Source organism: Trachypithecus francoisi, unplaced genomic scaffold (genome assembly GCF_009764315.1).
Source record: "Trachypithecus francoisi isolate TF-2019V2 unplaced genomic scaffold, Tfra_2.0 Lachesis_group6, whole genome shotgun sequence".
In the NCBI taxonomy this organism is placed as follows: domain Eukaryota; kingdom Metazoa; phylum Chordata; class Mammalia; order Primates; family Cercopithecidae; genus Trachypithecus; species Trachypithecus francoisi.
In genome coordinates, this window is record NW_022681471.1 from 55654148 (window position 1) to 55679116 (window position 24969).

General features: G+C 38.3%; 1 protein-coding gene and 1 pseudogene across 1 annotated transcript; both read right to left on the reverse strand.

The window, feature by feature from the left end:
- Positions 1–1259: 1259 nt before the first annotated feature.
- Positions 1260–3702, reverse strand: LOC117077575 (histone H2B type F-M). The gene is made up of 3 exons (XM_033201266.1): positions 3217–3702; positions 2813–2871; positions 1260–2611 (listed from the first exon to the last, which is right to left on the reverse strand). The coding sequence occupies exons 1-2, from the start codon at positions 3639–3641 to the stop codon at positions 2835–2837; spliced, it is 462 nt and encodes a 153-aa protein (XP_033057157.1). The 5' UTR covers positions 3642–3702; the 3' UTR covers positions 1260–2611; positions 2813–2834.
- Positions 3703–19390: 15688 nt separating this feature from the next.
- On the reverse strand, positions 19391–19811 carry LOC117078224 (annotated as a pseudogene).
- Between the last annotated feature and the right edge of the window lie 5158 nt (positions 19812–24969).

Here is a 24969-nt window from a genome sequence, read left to right on the forward strand (position 1 = left end):
AGTTAAGTCTTTGGGGATATTGTGATGAAATAAATGTATTTTCTATGTGAGGATGTTAATTTGTGCTGCTGAGTGGATGCAGAAGATATACCAGTATGGATGGAGTGGTGTCTCCCTAAAATGCACAGGTAGCACTCCTGGCCCCCAGTGTTTTAGAATGTGACCTTATTTGGAGAGAGTCTCTACACAGGTCATCTGGTTATAGTGAAGTTGTGAGGGTTGACTCTATGCAACAGGATTGGTCTCCTTACAAAAAGGTGACAATTGGTATCCAGAACTGTGAGATAAAAATTACATAGTGTTTGCGTCAGCCAGCCTCTGGAATGTTTTTCAGCGGCCCTAGAAAACTAACAGAATACACCTCCATCAACAGCATTAAAAGCATACAACCCATAGAAGAACCAAAGAAGCACACCCATCTAATCACAGGTTTCCCCTTCAACTCCCATTGAACATCCCTGCACAACTAACTCTTCCTAGTTCAGACCAGGAAACTTGATCACACATTGGGCTGTGGCTCCTCGGCTGTCGGTGTCTCCCTGGCAGACACGGATCCGAGTGGAGCTTGTGCTGCTCCATTGTACAGCATTCCATCATCCCCATGATGCATAGAGGCCAGTCATGAAGATTTTCTTAAACAGAAGATTCTAGCCTGAAGAAGAGCACAATCAGATAAATGTAAACAAGTGAGATTTCATTATGAGGGAACCTAGAATAGGCATTGTTCCTTAAACTTTTTGAGGAGTAGTTTTCTCTGTGCCGTGTTTGGGTCCTTGTTTATATTTTCAAATGAATTTCAGCTTACAGGGAAGGCTGGTCAAATGCTTGACTGGACTACCATTATCCCATTTATGCTATTTTCCCTACATTGATACTTTTTATTTGTTGTTTGGGCAGTTAAGCTCTTTCCCGTGGTTTGTGTTTCCTTAAGTCACAGCATGGCAGCACAACTGCTCACTAGGTTCCCCTTCTGCTCAGTCACCCACAGAAATGCTGTATCAAATGTATGAGCTTCCACTTCCCATCTTCATATCAATCCACCCCTTTCCTCTTTCTTCCTGTAATTCACTGGTATCAGTCCCCTTGCCCCCTCACTCTTCACTCCCCACGACCAAGTCAGATTTCATTGTTGACCCTGTTTTACTAATGGCCCTCTTCGATTACTGAATTTACAAAAGGAAAACACATATTCCAGGGTAAAAGATCCAATGGATTTGGTTTCTCAAAAGGACTTGTCTAATTACACACATATGCAAGGGTAACTTCAGAAATTTATTGGTAGGTCTTAATTCACAGAAACATTGGCACTTTACAGCAAAACAATTAGCATAATGAGAAATAAGTCACTGAGTGACATGTGGTGTTTTGGACCAGCTACACAGCTCTGTCTCTGCAAAGAAACAGGGTCCTGCCAAGACTCTTGGTTTGGCAAGTGTTGTTCTGGACTTGTAGGAACATTTGGCGGCACCATCCAGAGGGATTTACTTGCAACTGATTTTGTGGGGTTTTTCTTGGTCTCCTTGTGCAGTAAGCACAGCTTCAACTATTTTCATAACATTTCTCTTCAACTATTTTCACAACATTTTTCTAACAATCTGGAAAAACAGAAAGTAACAAATCCCAGTGAGGGGACTTCTTGGTTCTACATCCTTTCTCTGTGGATCCCAAGTGGGGCTCTGGAGGTGACCTTCCCCTTTCCCATCTGCACCACTCGGGGAAGCTCTGGCTACTATCCTGCCCTGACCCATTTCCCTCTTGACCAAGGATTCCCTTTAAATGTGGAATAATCTATGTGGCTATGTGTTGGGCCTCTGGGGTGGTTCTTTCCCACTTCGGATGGGTTCAAGAAAATTTTGATTTTTGGCATTTATCCAGCTTTTGTTCATGGTTTGACTGAGAGTGCCATCCTTTACTGGTTTTTACATGTGAAGAGAAGGGGTGTTTATGAGATGTTTCAAAGTTCACAGGAAACATTTAACAAAAATGGCCATAGATTGAGTTTCAAGGCACAACATAATAAATTCCTGTGGGTTGCAGTCCCAGAGTAGGTTCTCTTGTCCACATCCTAAGGGACTGGAAATCAATTGAAAAGGAAAGCAATGGGAAAGTCAGCACCTGCTCCGAAATTCAGCAACACACTTATAGAAAAAAATGCTAAAAGTACCAAGACTTGGGACCCAGAAGAGAGCACAATGAATGGTAGTCTATGTTAATATTAACAAGAATATTAATATGCCAATCTCTTGAGGAAATAAGCATTATCTGACTTCTGCTAATGGCTGCCAATGCCCTGTATGACTTGATGTTAGGGACAAGGAACATAGATTAATCTTAGCTTTGGATTCATAGCCCTAAAAGACCATGATTACAAACACTGCAAACAAAAACATCAGGTAAAGAATCACACTGCCGTTCCTTTAAACACCAGGTTGAATATCACAGGAAGGCTGTTGTGGGTTCAGCTTGGGTCACTCCCCCAACATTGGGACAATGACTGTTGCCCATAGACTGCAGGTCACTCATTGGCTGCACCACTGTACACTAAGGCATGAGCTGTTTCCGTGGACACTCAGTAATCCTACTGACACATACCTGGAAGTAAGGAAGGTTTCTGTTCAAAAAGAAATGAAAAAATTATTGTCAGAGCAAACAGAGAATGAATTGCAATAGTGATCTCAGAGTCGGGGAAGCTGAAAAACGAATGGATTCTTGAAAATTTTATTTAGCTATATATACACTGCAACTGGGCCTCGCTTGCTTATTTACATGCATTCACGATGAGGGAGGTGCTGAACACGTTTAGGAGGGTTACCTCTCTTCTTATATCAGTGTATTCACTTTCTCTGTTGCCATATCGCACATAATGAAGTTCTGGAAAATTCCACCATACAGTCGTAGGAGAATGAGAGTGAAAAAGGTAAACGTCAGTACCTTCATAATATCATCTTAAATTAACCGAGAAAGATAACTAATAAAAACGGCCATTTAGGAAACTGAGGAAATGAAACCCGATCACGGAAACACCCCCTACTTTTCCTTGGAGCATAGCCAGGTGGCCACTCCCGCAGGATGCCACCCACCCCAACCTCCAGTGGCGTTCCCACCGCGTGTGGTGGCCACTGGTCTTTAGGGCCAAGTGCAGAGGCTCTGAAGAGAGCCTTTGGGTTTCCCGGGTGCTCAGGCCCTCCTAAGAGAGCTCACTTGCTTTTGGTGTACCTGAGGGTGGCATTCGTGCCCTGGGCCTCAGCAATCTTGCCCATCTTCCCCGGCAGCAGTAGGCGCACGGCCACCTGGATGTCCCGGGAGGTGATGGTCACACGCTTGGCGTAGCGGGCCAGGCGACCAGCCTCGGTGGCGATGCGGTCCAATATGTCATGGACCATAGAATCCATGACACTCACGGACTCCGGGGAAAGGCTGAGGCCCTCGTGAACCTGTTTCAGCACCTGAGGGAAATAGGCGGCAAAGCTGTCCCCGAAGTTGTCCCCGCGGCGGTTGGCATGGCGCCTGCGGGAACCTCGGAGCCCTCGCCTCTTCTTCTGGGCGGTGGTGGAGTTGGCCTCTTTGGGCTCTTGGATGTTCTGGTCTTCCTCACAGGTCGTCTTAGAGGAAGCCTCAGCCATGGCGGAGGCAGCGGCCATTAGATGGCAAGACGAGACTGTGCCGGTTGTGGACCAGGGAAGCCGGGCACTTTGGTATGGTCGTGTGGCTCTACGTCACAGTCCAACTCGAAATCTGATTGGGTGAAGTGTCACCCAGGGAGCCTGTCAACAATCCTCCCTCCATTGAAGGTGATTGGATGATCCTGTTGCTTGGCATCATGTCAGCCAATCACAGAGGGCGTCTGCTGGCCTCAGCGGCCCCTGATACCTATCTCAGACAAAGGAACGCAGAGTCTTGCTCTGTCGCCCAGGCTGGAGCGCAGTGGTGCGATCTCAGCTCACTGCAACCTCTGCCTCCTGGTTTCAAGCAATGCTCCCTCTTCAGCCTCCCAAGTAGCTTGGACTAGAGGCCTGTGCCACCACACCTGCCTAAGTTTTGTGTGTGTGTGTGTGTATATATAATATAGTAAAACGTGGTTTCATCATGTTTCTTAGGCTGGTCTCGAATTCCTGGACTACAGCGATTCTCCTGCCTTGGACTCCCAAGTTTAAGGGATTACAGGCATGAGCTATTGCATCTGGCTGAGAAAACTTATTCTAGGAAAATAAAACATGATAGTGATACTCATTGAAGGATGCACCCAAACAACAAACAAAAAAAATCTGCGAATATTTATAAACGTGGTTACAAAACTCATACTTGAAATATTAGCTAAATCACATTACACACACACACACAAAGATAAACTGTTTACTGCTATAAATAACAATTTAGAAGCATCAAACGGGACAAACATTACTAATGGAACAAGCAGACCTCATAGAATCTTTTTTCAACATTACCTCTTTTATACAATTCATTTAAGTACATAAAAACACACAGTGCAGAAACAGCTAAATCAAAAATTCAATGAGCAGCACCCTTTTCAAGCTTCTGAGAAACTGAAGTAAGGACTCTAACTCATTGGCATTTGTCTAATTCTATTATTTCCCAGTCTACAATATTTTTTGATGCAAAGCTTAATGTCCTGTGAGTATGCATCACTTACGATCGAAGTATCCAACGAGAGGACCAAAACCCCACTCTCCACTGGCTCAGCTAATGAAGTGTCTTCAGCTCTGGGCCTGAGCCATTGGCTCAGAATGTGAGCAGGTGATCAGTCCTGATCCCATAAAAAACCTCGAGCTGTTCATCCTTGTAAATTGAAGAGAAAATTAGTTTGAGTTGTTTGTCTACTTTTTATTTCTTTGTTTCATTTTTCGTTTTCTTGTAATTGTGGTGACTTAAGGATTTGAATCTAAGGCTGTGAGTAAGCATGTCTCCTACCTCTTGCATCATATTGTGAAGGAAAGTTCTCTAAAAAGGAATTTGGAGGAAAGAGACTATTCCTGTGAACAGCTTGCATACCAGGGAGGTGCAGACTTCAGTATAAAACAAAGGTGCAGTTCCAGAGAACTAAAAAAGGATACGGCTTTTATAGAGAAAGTTCTCATCAAGGTTCCCAGTACAGTCCATTCATGCAAATAAAGGATTCAAACTTAGTTCTGATTGGATGACTAAGTTGAGTTCTGATTGGTCAACACGACTGAGTCCTGATTGGCCGGGGCAGGTGAGCTCAGGTTGGTTGGTTCAGGTGACCTCTGAAAGTTGCAGAGTTAGATAGAGGTATGGGTTTTTGGGGAATTCTTAGTGCATGTGTGAGCTCTAGTCTGCATGTAGCAGCTTGGCTCTAGTTTCAAATTAGGCTCAGTCACTGGGATCCATCTTGAAAGATTGACTCTTTTAGGTTCACATTTGTCCACTAGTTTAAGAAAATGATAGTGACCAATTAAAAAAACTAGGATGACTCTCCTGTTTTTTTTCAATTTCATTGTTGTGGGACTTTTTCCCTTTCAGGCACATGAGTCTGACAAAATTAACACACTATGATAATTTGAGACAATAAAAACACTTCAGTACAATGCTTTCTCCAAAATATGATTGGACCTGATTCTTGACCCAATATAATACTCTTCCTCTTTCTTCTTTCATTAGATGTCACTCTGGAATAAGAGTGAAGGAGTGTGGAAGCGAGTGAGGGCACAGAAGAAGCTGTAAAGGGCGGCTATTTACTCTTTTCTCTTATCCCAGATTATTTGCCTAGTATAGTGACCATATGTCCTGATTTCGCCTGTTGTCCCTGAGTAATTCTTAATAGTACCCCCTTTCACTCTGAAACATGTCCAAATTTGCAACTCTGTACTTCCCAGGGTAACTAGATCATGCAATTAGTTGTAAGTGTAGCAGCTCTCAGATCTTTGTTGAATGAACAGATAAATAAATGAACCTATATTAGATAAGAGACTGGCCCCTGACAACCTACGAGACCATTGCTGAATTCTGTGGCTAGTCCACACGACCCTTCTGGACCACTTGGGTACAGTCCCCTTTTCTGTGCTGCACTTAAAAAAATTATTTCTCTACAAAGCTGTCTGAGTCCCCGTGTTAAACCCATGAGAATGGCAGATTTTGTTTCCTCCATGATCTGCGTATCACATTGACTCCTCCCAATAACCCTTTATGGTGTAGATATTTTAGCCTCAACTTTTTGGCAGACAAGAAACACTGTAACTAAGTAACGTGTCCGATGATCACACAACTGATAAATGGAAGGGCAGAAATGCAAATTCACGTCAGTCTGACTCCAGAACCCAAGCACTTGAACATTGTCTTCTGCCATCCTCTCTCATACTGCAGTGATGGCACCTTCAACGCATGGATACCTAGGTAGGCAGTCTAAGGTTAACCTCCCCTCTACAAGAAGTCTTTTTGTAGCTTGATCTTTCCCTGAAGGCAACGTGATAAATTCAGAGGTGTAAAAGCAAAAGCATCAAGTTAGCCTTCCTGCAAAGGTATGCAAGGAACCTGATTTTCTTGTGCAACCACGGGAGTTTCTTCAAGCAGCAGTTAGGAAATTCAATCATGCCTGAGCTCAATTCTGTGTTTCAATAGCTGTCTGAAACATTTGGATAGCCATTCCATGTTGCACAATTGTGTCCAATATACATGGACTCCAACTTAGCATGGTTCAACTTAAAATTATTTGCCTTTACCATAGGTTTAACCAGAATTAACTCCATTGTAAGTAGGGGAGCATGTATTTACTCTGTTGCAAATTGGTGAGAGAAAGGGTGGGAAGCAGGGAGTGGGGAAAATTTTCAGGTTAGGGTTACACGGTCATTACCTGATGATCCACATTTAGCTCTGTGATGGCCAATTTCATGTCTTGTCTTGTCTTTCCAACCAGGGGGAGATTTTTTTCCCAAATAAGCAAGGACAGAGATCTAGGTAACTCCACTTGATTGAGTTACAGTACCTAGATATGTGGTCAAATTTCATTCTGAATGCTTCCGTGAATGTACTTTTTAGTAAGATTAACATTTAAATCAATGGGCCTCAGTATAGCAGACTGCCCGTTATAATGGCCTGAGTACCCTAGAACTTAAAAACAGAAAAAGAACAAAAAGACTGACTTCCCCCAAGCAAGAGTAAATTCTGCTGCAGACAACGTTCACACTTGAACTGCAGCTTCGACCCTCCCATGGGTCTTCAGCCTCATGGCCGTGATTCCATTAATCAATACCTGTCCCTTTGATTAGTGACTACACAGTTATGTCAGTAGTTTTCCCTGGGTCTTAAGAGATGTTTCTTCATCATTTGATATGACTGGGGACAGCAACATATTCAGTTCAATGGTAAAGTTGAGGACTTAATTACAATTATTATCACTGAAGGTAACAATCCCTTGAACATCGGCAGAGTCCATGTGGCACGTGCTAACCAGAAGATTGAATGAACTTACCCCACTTCTGACCTTGCCAGTTAATTGCACTCCCTTTCATTACCACCCATATAGCCCCACTCATATTGGTTTATGTCAATTAAATCAGGCATTGCTATAGTAATAAAAAGAGGCACCACTGACTGAATGGCGACTTTGCCAGGCATTGTTCTAAGTGCTTTACAAGGAACACTTCAATTCCCTTTCACAAGATCTCTGTGAAGTAGTGTTATTATCTCCATGTTTGTGGATAAAGACACTGAACCACATAAGAGTGGTTTGCCTGAGTCACTTGCCCGAGATCAAGCAGGTTTCTGCACACTTAAGCTTCTGCTCAGAAAAAGAAAATGTCATCAGAGTGAACAGGCAACATACAGAATGGGAGAAAATTTTTACAATCTGTCCATCTGACAAAGGTCTGACAAAGGTCTGATATCCAGAATCTAAAAGAAGCTTAAATAAATTTACAAGAAAATAAACAAACAACCCCATCAAATGTGGGCAAAGGTTATGAGTAGATACATCTCAAAAGAAGACATTAATGTGGCCAACAAACATTTGAAAAAAGCTCACCATCACTGGTCATTAGACAAGTGCAACTCAAAATAACAATGAGATACCATCTCACACCACTTAGAATGGCCATCAGTAAGAAGTCAGGAAGCTACATATGCTGGCCAGGCTGTGAAGAAATAGGAACGCTTTTACCCTCTTGGTGGAAGTGTAAATTAGTGCAACCATTGTGGAAGACAGTGTGGGGAATCGTCAAGGATCTAGAACCAGAAACACCACTTGTCCCAGTAAACCCATTACATGGTATGCACGCAAAGGTGTATAAATTATTCTATTACAAAGGCACAAGCACATGTATGTTTATTGCCACATTATTTACAATAGCACAGACTTGGAACCAACCCAAATGCCCATCAATGATAGACTGGATAAAGAAAAGGTGGCTCATATACATCATGGAATACTCTGCAGCCATAAAAAAAGAGTGAGTTCATGTCCTTGGCAGGGACATGGATGAAGCTGTAAGCCATCATTCTCCACAAACTAACACAGGAAGAGAATACCAAAAGCTGCATGTTCTCACTCATAAGTGGAATTTGAACAGTGAGAACACATGAACACAGGTAGGATAACAACACACATCGGGGCCTGTCAGGTGTCGGGGACTAGGGGAGGGAGAGCATCAGGACAAATACCTAATGCATGCAGGGCTTAAAACCTAGATGACGGGTTGACAGGTGCAGCAAACCACCATGGCACATGTGTACTTATGTAACAAACCTGCATGTACAGCACGTGTATTTCAGATCTTAAAGTAAAATAAAAAGAAAAGAAAAGAAACAAACATAGTAACCCCTAGAAGTAACACCAGTTTAGAGATAGCAGAATAGAGATTTAGTGAATGACAAGATAGATCAGAATAATTATACACAATACCGCATATAGGGAACGAAGAAAGAAAAGATTAAAGAGAGGCAAGGAGACTAAAGGTGTGGACAAAGAAAGTAGGATGAACATCATATGGGCATTGCAGAAATTGAAATAAGAGTGAATTTTGAGAAAATAATATTCAGAGAGAAATGGCTGGTAATTTTGCAGAACAAAGGAAACACATGATTTGCCGATTCAGGAAACATACTTGTACACATCATACTAAAGCTACAGAAAAGTGAAAACAGAGATCATAATAGCTGAGAAAAAACACATTTTCTTCCGGGGAATAACAAAGACTTTGTTAGCAGACCTCTGTCTATCAATGAATGGAAGCCAAAAGCAAAGTCTGTGAGAAAATGCTGCCAACATAGAGAGTTGCATTCCTAGCTAAAGTATCATGAAATAATAAGGAAGCTGTGATAGACAGGTAGGAGAACCACTCAGAATCCCTGTCGAGGACGGATTTCATGTCTGTGAGGCTCAGAGTACAGGTAGGAGCCAGTCAACAGCCACTTGTCCCTGAGGACATTACCTGAGCTGCCTTGCTCTATCTCATGCCCTTCCCGAGGTGGACCACATGCAAGCACAAATCCAGGAAGGGGTATAAAGATCTAGCTAACTATTCCCAATGCTGAATATCTCTGATGAGCCATTTTATCTTCATAGCTTCTCTGGGTATCCCAAGAGGCTTTTGTTTGGCCTGAAGTAAGCATGAACTTCTTCCTCTGCCCACTCCTGCCTCCTTCCTGTCCGTTCCTCAGCTGCTGATCCGGGATAAGTGTCCTGCACACTAAACTCCATCACAGTGTCAGCTTCATGCAGAACCTAACACAGAAACAATGATAAGGGAGAGAACCTGAAAACTCCTAGTGTTGACACCAACAGAAACCTTGTTAAAGAAATTTCCGGGGGGGTGGAGCAAGATGGCCGAATAGGAACAGCTCCAGTCTCCAACTCCCAGCGCGAGCGACACAGACGACCGGTGATTTCTGCATTTTCAACTGAGGTACTGGGGTCATCTCACTAGGGAGTGCCGGACAATCGGTGCTGGTCAGCTGCTGCAGCCTGACCAGCGAGAGCTGAAGCAAGGCGAGGCATCGCCTCACCTGGGAAGCGCAAGGGGGAAGGGAATCCTTTTTCCTAGCCAGGGGAACTGAGACACACAACACCTGGAAAATCGGGTAACTCCCACCCCAATACTGTGCTTTAAGCAAACGGTCACACCAGGAGAATATATCCCACACCTGGCCGGGAGGGTCCCACGCCCACGGAGCCTCCCTCATTGCTAACAAAGCAGTCTGCGGCTATCGATCCGCAAGGCAGCAGTGAGGCTGGGGGAGGGGCGCCCGCCATTGCTGAGGCTTAAGTAGGTAAATAAAGCCGCTGGGAAGCTCGAACTGGGTGGAGTTCACAGCAGCTCAAGGAAGCCTGCCTGTCTCTGTAGACTCCACCTCTGGGGACAGGGCACAGCTAAAAAAAACAGGGGAAGCAGCAGAGGCCTGTGCAGACGCAAACGACTCTGTCTGACAGCTTTGAAGAGAGCAGTGGATCTCCCAACACGGAGGTTGAGATCTGAGAATGGACAGACTGCCTGCTCAAGTGGGTCCCTGACCCCAGAGTAGCCTAACTGGGAGACATCCCCCACTAGGGCAGTCTGACACCCCACACCTCACAGGGTGGAGTACACCCCTGAGAGGAAGCTTCCAAAGAAGAATCAGACAGGTACACTCGCTGTTCAGCAATATTCTATCTTCTGCAACCTCTGCTGCTGATACCCAGGCAAACAGGGTCTGGAGTGAACCTCAAGCAATCTCCAACAGACCTATAGCTGAGGGTCCTGACTGTCAAAGGAAAACTATCAAACAGGAAGGACACTTATACCAAAACCCCATCAGTACGTCACCATCATCAAAGACCAGAGGCAGATAAAACCACAAAGATGGGGAAAAAGCAGGCAGAAAAGCTGGAAATTCAAAAAAAAGAGCGCATCTCCCCCTGCAAAGGAGCGCAGCCCATCGCCAGCAACGGATCAAAGCTGGTCAGAGAATGACTTTGACGAGAGAGAGAAGAAGGCTTCAGTCCATCAAACTTCTCAGAGCTAAAGGAAGAATTAAGTACCCAGCGCAAAGAAACTAAAAATCTTGAATAAAGAGTGGAAGAATTGACAGCTAGACTAATTAATGCAGAGAAGGTCATAAACGAAATGACAGAGACGAAAACCATGACACGAGAAATACGTGACAAATGGACAAGCTTCAGTAACCAACTCGATCAACTGGAAGAAAGAGTATCAGCGATTGAGGATCAAATGAATGAAATGAAGCGAGAAGAGAAACCAAAAGAAAAAAGAAGAAAAAGAAATGAACAAAGCCTGCAAGAAGTATGGGATTATGTAAAAAGACCAAATCTACGTCTGATTGCGGTGCCTGAAAGTGAGGGGGAAAATGGAACCAAGTTGGAAAACACTTTTCAGGATATCATCCAGGAGAACTTCCCCAACCTAGTAGGGCAGGCCAACATTCAAATTCAGGAATACAGAGAACGCCACAAAGATACTCCTCCAGAAGAGCAACTCCAAGACACATAATTGCCAGATTCACCAAAGTTGAAATGAAGGACAAAATCTTAAGGGCAGCCAGAGAGAAAGGTCGGGTTACCCACAAAGGGAAGTCCATCAGACTACAGCAGACCTCTCGGCAGAAACTCTACAAGGCAGAAGAGAGTGGGGGCCAATATTCAATGTTCTTAAAGAAAAGAATTTTAAACCCAGAATTTCATATCCAGCCAAACTAAGTTTCATCAGTGAAGGAGAAATAAAATCCTTTACAGATAAGCAAATGCTTAGAGATGTTGTCACCACCAGCCTGCCTTACAAGAGACCCTGAAGGAAGCCCTAGACATGGAAACGAACAACCGGTACCAGCCATTGCAAAAACATGCCAAAATGTAAAGACCATCGAGGCTAGGAAGAAACTGCATCAACTAACGAGCAAAATAACCAGTTAATATCATAATGCAGGATCAAGTTCACACATAACAATATTAACCTAAAAGTTAATGGACTAAATGCTCCAATAAAAGACACAGACTGGCAAACTGGATAAAGAGTCAAGACCCATCAGTCTGCTGTATTCAGGAGACCCATCTCACATGCAGAGACATACATAGGCTCAAAATAAGGGATGGAGGAAGATCTACCAAGCAAATGCAGAACAAAAAAAAGCAGGGGTTGCAATCCTAGTCTCTGATAAAATAGACTTTAAACCATCAAAGATCAAAAGAGACAAAGAAGGCCATTACATAATGGTAAAGGGATCAATTCAACAGGAAGAGCTAACTCTCCTAAATATATATGCACCCAATACAGGAGCACCCAGATTCATAAAGCAAGTCCTTAGAGACTTACAAAGAGACTTAGACTCCCATACAATAATAATGGGAGACTTCAACACTCCACTGTCAACATTAGACAGATCAACGAGAATTGCTGAATTCTACCAAACACTTAAAGAAGCACTAATACCAACCCTACTAAGGCTATTCTGAGAAATAGATGAGGAGGGAATATTTCCAAACGTATTATTTGAGGCCAGTATTACCCTGATACCAAAACCAGATGAAGACACTTAACAACAACAAAATGCTAAAGGCCAAAATCTCTGATTAATATTTATGTAAAAATTTTAAGTGAAATACTATCTAAACAAATTAAACAGTATATCAGAAATATCATTCATGATGGCCGAGTATAATTTATGCCTGGAATATAAGAATGGTTCAAAATATGAAATCAATCAATTTGATACACTATATAAACAGAATATAAGATAATAGCCATAAGACCTTTCAATTGATACTAACAAAGCATTTGATACTATCCAACATTCTTTCATGATAAAAACATTAAAAAAACTAGCGATAGAAAGAACAATCCTCAACATAATAAAAGCCTTATGTAAGAAATCCACAGCTAGAATTATACTTGATGACAAAAACTGAAAGCCTTTCCTCTAAGATCTGGAACATCACAAGGTTTCCCAATGTCACCACTGTTATTCAACATAGCATTGGAAGTTCTAGTTAGAGTAATCGAACAAGAGAACAATGTTAAGGGCATGCAATTAGAAAAGGAAAAAGTCAAATTACCCTTGGTTGCAGATGATATAATCTTATATTTGGAAAAGCCTGAAGACTCAACAAGAAAACACTGCAAATTCAGTAAAGTTGCAGAATACAAAAGCAGTATACAAAAGTCAGGAGCACTTTTATATGCCAACAGTGAACAATATAAAAAAGAAGTAAAAAAAAAAAAGTAACCCCACTTACAATAGCCACACATTATATTAACTATTTAGGGATTACGCAAAAAAGTGGAAAAAAATCTCTGTGATTAAAACTGTGAAACACTAGCAAAAAAAAATTGAAGAGGACACCAAAAAGCAGAAAAATATTGTCCATTCATTGGAAAAATTAGTATTGTTAAAATGTTAGCACTGCCCATGGCTATCTACAGATTCAATTCAATTCCTGCTAAAATACCTATTATATGCTTCACAGAAATAGAAAAAAAAAAAACACTAAAATAGAACCACAAAACACTGAGAACAGACAATGCTATCCTAAGGAAAAAGAACAAAACTGGAAGTATTATATTGCCTTACTTAAAATTATACTATGGAACTATACTAAGCAAAACAGCATGCTATTTTCATTAAAAAAAAAAAAAAAAAAACAAAAAACGAAACATAGACCAATGTAACTGAACAGAAAACCCAGACATAATCCATACACCTACAGTGCACTTGTTTTTGACAAAAGTGCCAAGAACATACACTGGGAAAAAGACAGTCTCTTTAATAAATAGTGTTGGGAAAACTGGATATCCATATGCAGAAGACTGAAACTCAATCCCTATCTATCTCCATATAGAAAAATCAAATCAAAATGGATTAAATATTTAAATCTAAGACCCCAAACAATGAAACCACTACAAGAAAACATGAGGGAAAATCTCCAAGACATTGGTATGGGCAAAAGTTTCTTGAATAATACCCCATAAATACAGGCAACCAAACAAAAATAGACAATTGGTATCACATCGAGTGAAAAGCTTCCACATAGTAAAGGATACAATCAACAAAGTGAGGAGATAATCCACAGAATGGGAGAAAATATTGATAAACTATCCATCTAATAACGAATAAGTATCCAGAATATATAAGGAGCTCCAACAACTCTATAGGAAACAATCAAATAATGTGATCAAATATGGGCAAAATATTTCAATGGACATTTCTTAAAAGAAGACATACAAATGACAAACAGGCATATGAAAAGGTGAGCAACATAATTGATCATCAGAGAGATGCAAATCAAAACTAAAATAAAATATTTTCTTACCCCAGTTAAAAAGGCTTATATCTAAAAATCAGGCAATAACAAATGCTGATGAGGATGTGGAGAAAAAAAAAAATCCCTTCTCTCCCGTTGGTGGGAAGGCAAATTAATAAAACTACTATGGAGAAAAATTTGGAGGTTACTCAAAGAACTAAAAATTGTGCTAGTATATAATCCAGCAATCCCATGGCTGTACTCCCAAACAAGAAAATCAGTATATCAAAGAGATATCTGCACTTCTATGTTTGTTGCAAGACTGCTTACAATAGCGAAGATTTGCAAGTAATGTATGTGTTCATCAAAATAAAACAAGGTGAATGGATAAATAAAATGTGGTAAAGATTCACAATAGAGTACTATTTAATTACAAATAAGAATGAGATTCAGTCATTTGCAACAATATAAATGGAACTGGAGATCATAATGTTAAATGAAATAAGAGTAGAAGTATTTTGGAGAATTAACTACAAATTTAATATCTCTTGTAAATATAGTGCTATTCACTTTATCTATTTCTTCTTGATTTGCCTTGCTAGTTTGTGTCTTTCAGATATTCTGCCTATTTCATGTAAGTTGTCATTTTTGGCAGAAATGTGTTCATCATATTATCTTATATTTTTAATACTTTTATTTTCTTGCTATCTTCTCACTCCCTGATATTGGTAAGTTATGTCATATGTATTTTTTCTCTGATCAGTCTTGCTATAATTTGATCAGATTTATTGATCTTAAAAATAACTTTTGGTTTCATTGATTTTCTATACCATTTTTTCCTGTTTTCTATTTTATTGGTTGCCATAATGATCCATGTTATTTCATTTCTTCTATTTACTATGCGTTTAATTTGTACTCTCTCTACTAGTTTAAGGTTGAAGCTTCACATATTTGTAATTTTTGAATTTTAATATTTCAGATGAGTGGAGTACGCATTTAAAATCCCATCACTGACAAATGTTTCCACTATAATTATGTTCTCTACTTGCACAGGTATTTTACTTAACATTACAGAATCCCTCGTATTCTGTCTAAATTTTTCTCGCAACATTCTTGTTTGGGGTAGTTTAGTCAATTAAACCAATTTGATAATTCAAATTTGGCAGGTAACTTTTTTCTATTTCAGGAATTTCATGAGATTTTAAAAATTTTTGGCATTTGAGAGATGTGGCATATTATCACCTCTACATGACTGTGCTTTCCTTAAGAAAAAAATTGTATTTTTGCCAGAATACTTTTGAAAATGGCATAGTCTTTGAATATGAAAAGTTATATCAATATATATTTATTAGAAAATTATTTTTACTGTAGACTTCAGCAAAAATATTGTGTCTCATAGTAGAGCTGTTTGAATAAATTTGTATTTAATTTTGAAGACTAAATGTTGCCAGTTTTGGTTAGTGTGTAAACTTCACGAACCCTCTTTTTAAATTATGTTTCCGTTCCCTTCATTTCTACTTTCATATTGCTAGGAACTCACAATCTGAAATCGGCTATTTCAGTTTGGCACCTTACTCTTGCTATTTCAATTTGGCACCTTGCTTCAATCAAGGAAAACAATTTGCTATATTTTAAGCACAATTGTGAATTGCATGTATTTCAAGGAGGATGTGCAATTCTAATTGCAAATTTGACAGGCGTTTTCCATAAGTGTTTTCACTGTTATGATTTTTGGAATGCCTTTTTCATTACCGAATTTATTCTGTGTAGTATCAAACACTAATTTATGTATATTCCAGGGAACAGTCAGTTTTATTTCAGAGTATAGTTTGATGCTGTTTGTCAATTATATGCCTCATCATTCTGTCACTTTTGACAGCTCAAAGGAGTGAAATCAAAAGCTTTGTATTTTCATTAGCTATTGAATTGGGTAGGAATAATTTTATCTTGAACATAGTTCTTTTTAGGAACCTCTTTTAATGAATAGAAAAAATGATTAATTCATTTTAATTAGATAAGTGTTTAGTTCTATATATAAACTAGGTAAGCTTGACAGAAGAATATACTGGATGCCTTTTAAATCTTTTATTGCCTAATTATTCTGTTTAGGACTTCCAGTACTATAATGAATACAATTGTTGAAAGTGAATATTCCTGTCTTAGTCTTTACCTTACAGGAAAAGGTTTCACTTATTTATCATTATAGATGATGTTAGCCATATGTTTTTCATATATGATTTTTATTATGTTGAGGTAATTATTTCCTTTTATTTTGAATTTGTGTAAATAGCTTACCATGCAAAGTGTAGAATTATGTCAAATGATTTTTCTGCATCAATTTAGATAATTATAGGTTTTTGTTTTTTTCTCTTTTACTCTGTTAATGTGGTGTTATTACAGTGAATGAGTTTTGAATATTGATCCTTCCCTGCATTCCGGAAATAAATTCCACTTGGCCTTGATGTTTAATTCTTTTAATATGCTGATAATTCATTTAGCAAGTGCTTTAGTCATGATTTTACACTAATATTCATAAGGGGATGGGTCTGTAGTTTTCTTTTCTTCTAACGTTTTTGTCTGGCTTTGTTATCTGGGTAATGTTGGCCTAATAGAATGAGTTAGAAAGTTTTTCTTTTCTGGCCGGGCGCGGTGGCTCAAGCCTGTAATCCCAGCACTTTGGGAGGCCGAGACGGGCGGATCACGAGGTCAGGAGATCGAGATCATTCTGGCTAACACGGTGAAACCCCGTCTCTACTAAAAAAAAAAAATACAAAAATCTAGCCGGGCGAGGTGGCGGGCGCCTGTAGTCCCAGCTACTGCGGAGGCTGAGGCAGGAGAATGGCGTAAACCCGGGAGGCAGAGCTTGCAGTGAGCTGAGATCCGGCCATTGCACTCCAGCCCGGGCGACAGAGCGAGACTCTGTCTCAAAAAAAAAAAAAAAAAAAAAAAAAAAAAAAAAAAAAAGAAAGTTTTTCTTTTCTTACTTTTTTTGGAAGAGTTTGAGAATTTCCATTAAACATTTTGTAAAAGTTTGTTAAAATTTATCAATGAAACCATTTTGTTTTTAACTTTCCATTGTGGGAATTTTTTATTGTTAATTCACTTTATATTTAATAGCTCCTGATGTTGTCCTTGTTAATTACAGTACTATTCAAAATTTCAATTTCTTTATAACAGATTCTTGATATGTTGCATGTTTCTATGAATTCATCTATTTCATTTAGATTATCTAGTTCGCTGGTGTACAATTGTTCATAGTACACTCTTATAATCCTTTTTATTTCTGTCAAAAGGTAGTTGTGTCCTATTGTTCATTTTTTGTTTTGGTTGAGCCTTGTCTCTTTTTTTCTTAATCAATTCTGCTGGAAATTTGTAAATTCTGCTCATTTTTTGAAGAATTAGCTCTTCATTTCATTGATTTTCTTTACTGATTTTGTATTCTCTATGCTATTTACCACTACTCTAATCTTTTTTCATTTCCTTCTGTGGACTTTAAGGTTACTTTTTTCATTCTGCATTCTTAAGGTATAGAATTAGATTTTTAATTTGAGAACTTTTTTTCCTTTTATTGTAATTGTTTGGAGTTACTAATTTTCTGTTTTGCTTTGCTTTTGCTAAATCCCATGGGTTTCGATATGTCATGTTTTCATGGTCTTTTGTCTCAAGATATTTCCAATTTCTCTTATTTGTATTAATTCATTGGTTACTTAACAGTGTATTGTTTAGTTTCTATATATTTGCGTGTTTTACAGTTTTCCATCTGCTATTGATTTATTGTTTTGTTCCATTGTCATATGTTGTATGATTTTAGTCTTTTTAATGTATCAAGACTAGTTTGTGTACTAACATGTTCTGTATTATTTTGGAAAAGATTATTCTGCTATTGTTATGTGGAGTATTCTATATATGTACACTAGTCTATAGTGTTGTTCTAATTCTGTTTTATTTTATTTTATTTTTAAGCCAAATTCCTAAAATCATTCAAAAACACTTGCATTTTATAATTGTCAAAAAATGCATTATGTAATAAAGTATACAATGAATTTAGAAATAAAAAGTCTCACACTATATTCCAAGTACCAAAATAAGAAGAAATTTGCAAATTAAGAAATTATCATTGTTGCTCAGAAACATGCCTTCTTTTTACTCTGAAATTAACTTTAACAGCTTGACATATAATTTAATACTTAAAAATTGCATAGCTAAGTTGTTTAATAGTATTTATAGAATGTCACTTTTCTGGGTAGATATGTTTCACACAACAGTTTTCAATTAATGATGAGAATTCATTTGATAATTTTAGTCATGATTTATGATTCACTGATTAATGGATTAGTAATTTATTCAGTAATTTAGATGCCATAAGAACCATTGAAAGGAATAATCTGACAGTTGCTCATTGTACAATCCTGCCCATTAGTAGTACTAAGCCAAGAATCTGATAGCTATCCCACTCTGTTGAATTACATGTTTCCATTTGTGTGATTTTGGTCAACAACAAAAAATCCATACACAATGTCATGCCTTTTCCTTTCCATTTTTTTTTTTTTTAAACAAGCAGCTCCATGATTTGAGAGGTTGGTTAGTACAATACAGAGAACATAGGGAGAACGTACAAAATGGCATTTAATACCAATGCCAATACTTATTTCATTATGTTTATAACTAAGGATATTATTAATGTTTGTGTTGTTTTTCTTTAGAACATAAATCAAAGCCATTAACTTGAACTTGAGGTATATACACATTACACACACAACCTTGAGTAAAATACTTTTCATAAGCAACATTGCATTTTAAAATATTGGACACTGAATATCTGTGCTGATTTGTATTTTGACTTAATGGAACAAGAAGAAAACAATATTCAACTACTGATAACAAAGCTCTTAAAATTCAAAATATCTTCCTTGCCCTTTGTACTTACCACAGGCTACACAACGTCCTGAGAAGATTCATTACGAGAAAAATGTCAATCACAGCTTTAATTGCTTACTTTGGAAAAAACTAATGACACATTGGAAGGTGAGACTTCGTTTTTGTTTTCAAATAAGTGGTCCTAATTTTTCTTCTTATAGCAAATGTTTAAATCAGTTCATTATAAATATATCTAAACCATTAACTTTTGCAGCTTTCAGGTAAAGTCAGCACTTTATTTATACAAAGTCTATGAGAAGAGGTCAGTAGAGATCATCTAATCTTAAGTCGTGACATCATCTATTCAAGTCCTTGCCACAATTCCTCGCCAGTTAGAGCACAGCATGCCTGGATATGCCACTGGTGATCTTTAATAGAAGTTAGCTTCAAAAACTGAGAGATTTCTCCTACAGTCTTGCATTCTTTAACATCTTGTTTATTAGCAAAAGTCAGCAATCCAGCTTTTCTTAGGCCCTCATGTGCTAACATTTTATAGAGTTCTTCTCTAGTTACAGAAATCCTCTCTTTGTACTGTCCACAGCAACTATTACTAAAACTGGTAAAGGATGGTAGTTTTCTCTGAATTACCCAGCCCAGCAATGAGAACTTTGTGCTCCTGATTGAACAGTCTCCATATTCTGGTGAAGAGAATTTCCATTCTCGGGCAGCGGATCCCCCTCCAGACACCCAGGCCGCCTGGCCTACCCTGGCTCAGGCTGAGCGGGGAGGAGAGAGATGCGCTGGAGCCTGCGCCTCTGCTGCTGCTCCCGCACTGGCGGCGGGACGGCTTGCAGGGAACCGGAGGGAGGCCGAAGCCCAGGCCGCCCTGCCACGCGCGAGTCCCCGCCGCTGCCGCCGCGGCACGGGCCTGGCTCGCGGACATCGCTGCCGCGTTGTCTGCGACGAACCTCCCGGGTCACCCTCCTTCCCCAGCTCCTCTCTCTTTTCTTATTAAACTTCTGTTTGGTTGTTCTATTCATTATTGAAAGTGGAGTACTGAGGTCTCGTATTATTATAGAACTGTCTACTTCTCATTCTAATTCTGTCAATGGTTGCTTCATGTATTTAAGGTTAAATTTTTGGTGCATACATGTTTATAATTATTAAATCTTTTTAGCGAACTCTTTTATCATTATGTTATGTCTTTCTTTGTCTCTTGTTACAGCTTTTAATGTAAATCCCGTTTTGTCTGATATTACTGTAGCCACCTCTCCTCTCATTTGGTTAGTATTTTCGTAGAATATCTTTTTCCATCCTGTTATTTTCAAACTGTGAGTGTGATTATATGTAAAGCGAGCTTCTTGTAGACAGCATATAGTTCAATCTTTTTGTTTTGTTTTTATCCTTTCGGTTTATCTTTTTTTTTATTTGGGGAGTTTAGCCCATTTATATATAAAGTAATTATTGATAGGAAAGTACTTCTGCCATTTTGTTGTTTTCTCTATGCCTTATATTTATTTCTTCCTCATTTTTTTCCATTACTGCCTTTATGTTCGATTTTTTGTAATGACACATTATCATTACCTTCTCACTTAAAAATATTCTACATTGGGCCGGGTGCGGTGTCTCACGCCTGTAATCCCAGCACTTTGGGAGGCCGAGGCGGGCGGATCATGAGGTCAGGAGATGGAGACCATTCTGGTTGGGCACGCTGAAACCCCGTCTCTACTAAAAATACAAAAAAAAAAAAAAAAAAAAATTAGCCGGGCGTGGTAACAGGCGCCTGTGGTCCCAGCTACTTGGGAGGCTGAGGCAGGAGAATGGCGTGAACCCGGGAGGCGGAGCTTACAGTGAGCCGAGATGGCGCCACTGCACTCCAGCCTGGGCGACAGAGTGAGATTCTGTCTCAAAAAAAAAAAAAAAACTATATATATTTTTTGTGGTTACCATAAGGATTACATATAACATGTTATAGCTATAATGGCCCATTTTAAACTGATATAAACTTTACTTCAAATGCATTTGAGAACTCTAATCCTTGTTTTGTTTTGTTTTGTTTTGGTATTGATTCATTATGTTAAATCAATGTTTATGTTACTGATGTCGCAAATCACATCTTTGTACACTGGGTACCCATTAACGTAGATATATAATCATTTTTGTACTTTTGTCTTTAAAATTGTGTAGAGGAATAAAAAGTGGAGTTATAAATAATTACACGATATTTATTTTTATATTTTTCTATGTATTTACCTTTACTGGAGAATTTTTTTTTTTTTTATGCCTTTGAGTTACTGTCTAGTGTTTCTTATTTGATATGTAATCTGGTAGAATTAGAGTCCTTATAGGAATGGACACCAGAGTGCTTTCTCTTTTTCTCTTTCTGTCCCTCCCTCCCTTATTTCCTCTCCCCCTTTTTCCTGTATGCACTAAGAAAAGCCATGTGAACACACAACAAGAAGGCGGTGATCTGCAACAAAAGCGGGGAACCTTCACCAGACACCAACCCTGCTGGCACCTTAATCTGGGACTCCTCAGCCTCCATAAAATGAGAAAATCAGTTTCTGTTTTCTAAGCCACACAGTCTGTGGTATTTTGTTACAACAGCCCAAGAAAATGATCTCAGACACAAAGTTTCTTACTATTCTAAAGACAGCTTTTAGAGCCAAGGAGCATTTGCTTGATTGCTATAGTTCTTTCATAGCTTATCAGGGCACTTATAAAGATATTTTATGCACCTCTAGTTCTTTATTTAATATTTCTGCAAGGAATGAATGTCTGGGTTTTCCTAGATTACTTTCTTGCTAAATTTTGATATAAAATGTTGCCAGTCACATTAAAAAATTTAAAGTGGTTATCCCTTTCTCTCTTGTTCGTAGTTATTTTTTATGTTGTATTGGTAATTTCTCTTTTTTAAAATACTCAGGAGAGTTTACTTTCACAGCTATGTTGGACTAGGGTATTCTTTATGAGAAGATGTATTATTGTTAACTTTTTAAATTTTGAACAGTATTGTGCCTATCTCAAGGAGGATATGTACTACAATTATGTACTACTCGAAAACTAAATCCTTTTAGTATTCGAGTTGAGTCACCAGATGTTGTTATTTTAGATTTAATTTTTGTCTCTCTAGTTCAAACACATATATAGTTAAATTCAAACATATTTTTGTTAAGAATATATTTTGAATTAGCAGCATCATCCCACTTCACCCCAAACAGTTCAAATTTTGTCTACTTTTAGTAGACATTTTTAATAAACGTTTTTCTGCATAACCTCAATATTATTATACATATGAAAATTTAAAATAATTGCACGTTATGCAAAATACTATGATTCATGAATATATGCAAATTTATATGTTAATCTCAGAAGAGATTGCAGCTTTTTAATGTTTGTCACATTATAGTTCTATAAAATTTTACCCATTTTATTTGTTTGTGTCTTTTTAGTTTCTGTTGAAGTAGAATGATTTCTTTTTCTTGTGTGTGTGGTGTGTGTTTAGTGTGTGTGTGTGTCTGTTTCATTGAAATAATTTTTGCTATAACCAGGCTTTTTTAATTTATAGAAACTGCATATACTGGACTGACATAAATATTTACCTTTTTGTTGTCGTTTTTTGAGACGGAGTTTCGCGTTTGTCACCCAGGCTGGAGTGCAATGGCACAATCTTAGCTCACTCTGGAGGTTTCACTCTGTCTCCTGGGTTTAAGCGATTCTCCTGCCTCAGCCTCCCAAGTAGCTGGGATTACAGGCACCTGCAACCACAGCCAGCTAATTTTTGTATTTTTAGTAGAGACAGGGTTTCACCATGTTGGTCAGGCTGGTCTTGAACTCCTGACCTCAGGTGATCCACCTGCCTCTGCCTCCCAAAGTGCTGGGATTACAGGTGTGAGCCATGGCACCCGGCCAAATATTTACTTCTAAGGATGCTTAAGATTCACATTTGGGGTCAAATATATTACATTAATCATGTGTCAGTACGCCTCTTGCATCACAGCAGGAGGCACATAATGTCAGATCTCCTACTATAAGAATATTAACAAGACTAACCAGATGCCTTGTTATGCAGGCACCTTTTCTTCTTTGAGCTTTTGAACCATGAATAATTTAAAGTGTATTGTTAAAGTGCATTGTTTAATTTTTAGGTATTTGAAATTTATACTTCTGTAGAGGAAAAGTTGAATATTAAATTTGAACTCAATTGAACATGGACACAAACAATGGTCACCAAGTCCTGGAACAGGTTGTGTGAGCCCCTTGAGGCGTTCGTCCAGCACCGTTTCAGAGAAATCTCTATTTCAATCTGTTCCTGTGTGTTAGTTATTGAAAAACAACAGATAATCTCAAAAACAAGTTAACTTTTTTGTGTTCCTTATGCCCAGTCATGACAGTCATGAAGGGCCCTTGTGACTGGGCCTCATGCCAAACAACTCATTACACAAAGAGGAGCTAGGGTCCCAGACCGCACGAAAGCTTCGTGAGACCTCTCCTCATCTGTGCAAGCACAGGCTGTTGCTTCCCAGTATAGTGATGAATCCTCCATAGTCTAGTGAGTGTAGAGGCTGACTCTGGAGTCCAGGCTGTTCCTTCTCGATCTGGTGATGAATCCTCAATCGTGTGATGAATGTAAAAAGTATATATAGATAGATAGATAGATAGATAGATAGATAGATAGATAGATATAGATATATATAATTTTTCCCTTCTCTCCTTCTCATTGCAATTTACTTATTATATGATTTGTTTGTTATATGATTTGCTTATTATATCTGTATTGCCATATACTTGGGATAAAGACTGCTCACCCTTAAAAGTATTGTGTGTCTTTTCCTTTCCCCTTGCTCATTTCCTGCACAGAACAACTTCTTAGAAATATTATTGTAGTTGATTTCTAATTCAATACAATTATTGCAAGAGAACGTAGTCAATATGATTACAGTTATTTTAAAATGTACTAAAACTTGTTTAAGGCCTAGCTTATGATCCATTTTTGGTATACTTGCCATATGCACTTAATAGAAGTTTATTCTTCAGTTGTTGAGTGCAGCCTTACTGTGAATGCAGGTAAAATTTCCCTGCATACTCATGGAATTATATACTTCTATCTTTATTTCTGTTAAGTGTTGCTTTATGTATTTGGAATGCCATTTATAATGCACATGCATATTTACAATGACTACATCTCGCTGATAAATTTTCATGTTTGCCATAAAATCATGAAATGTCTCTGTTTGTGTTAATACTCCTACACTTCAAGTTTAACTTATCTGATTATAATATAGTGACTCAAGTCTTTTTGTTCTTACTTAAGATGCTATTTTTTATATATATCCATCTGTTTTTCTTCAACCTATCACAACATAAAATTGACTGCAGCTTTTTAATGAGTTTTATTCGTCTCAAGTTTTATATTGGAGTATTTATTCCATTAATATTTAATGTCATTATTGATATTGATATGTTTGGATTCACATTTACAATTACTCATTTGTTTTCAACTTGTTCCTTTTGTTTTTGTCTATTTCTGCTTATTTTCCTCTTTATGACTGAATTAAATATTTTTTCAAATACTCTTTCATCTGTTTTTCATGCCTAAATATTTGCATTTTTTAGCTTTTTCTCTGGCCTTTGTAATACTTATTGTTAATTTCCAATGTCTACTTGGGGTTATCACTGTTTTTCTTCACATAAAATATAAGACTTTTCCAAATTATTTTATTTGCTATTATTTAGCTTATCTTTACAGTAGTTATCTGTTTATATATGTATATTTATTGATGCATACACATATATGCACACATATATACCTATTTATAAATTCATATGGATGTATAAATTGAAGGCAAGAAGTTATATATAATACATATATAGTATTAGATGTATAATGCTCAAATACAATATCTTGTCTT

Bases quoted from the DNA above. Each gene is read 5' to 3' on its own strand.
- LOC117077575 (XM_033201266.1), bottom strand. From the start codon at position 3,641: ATGGCCGCTGCCTCCGCCATGGCTGAGGCTTCCTCTAAGACGACCTGT. The intron at 2,872-3,216 runs GTACACCAAAAG...GGAATTTTCCAG, and splicing joins GGCACGAATGCCACCCTCAG to AACTTCATTATGTGCGATAT.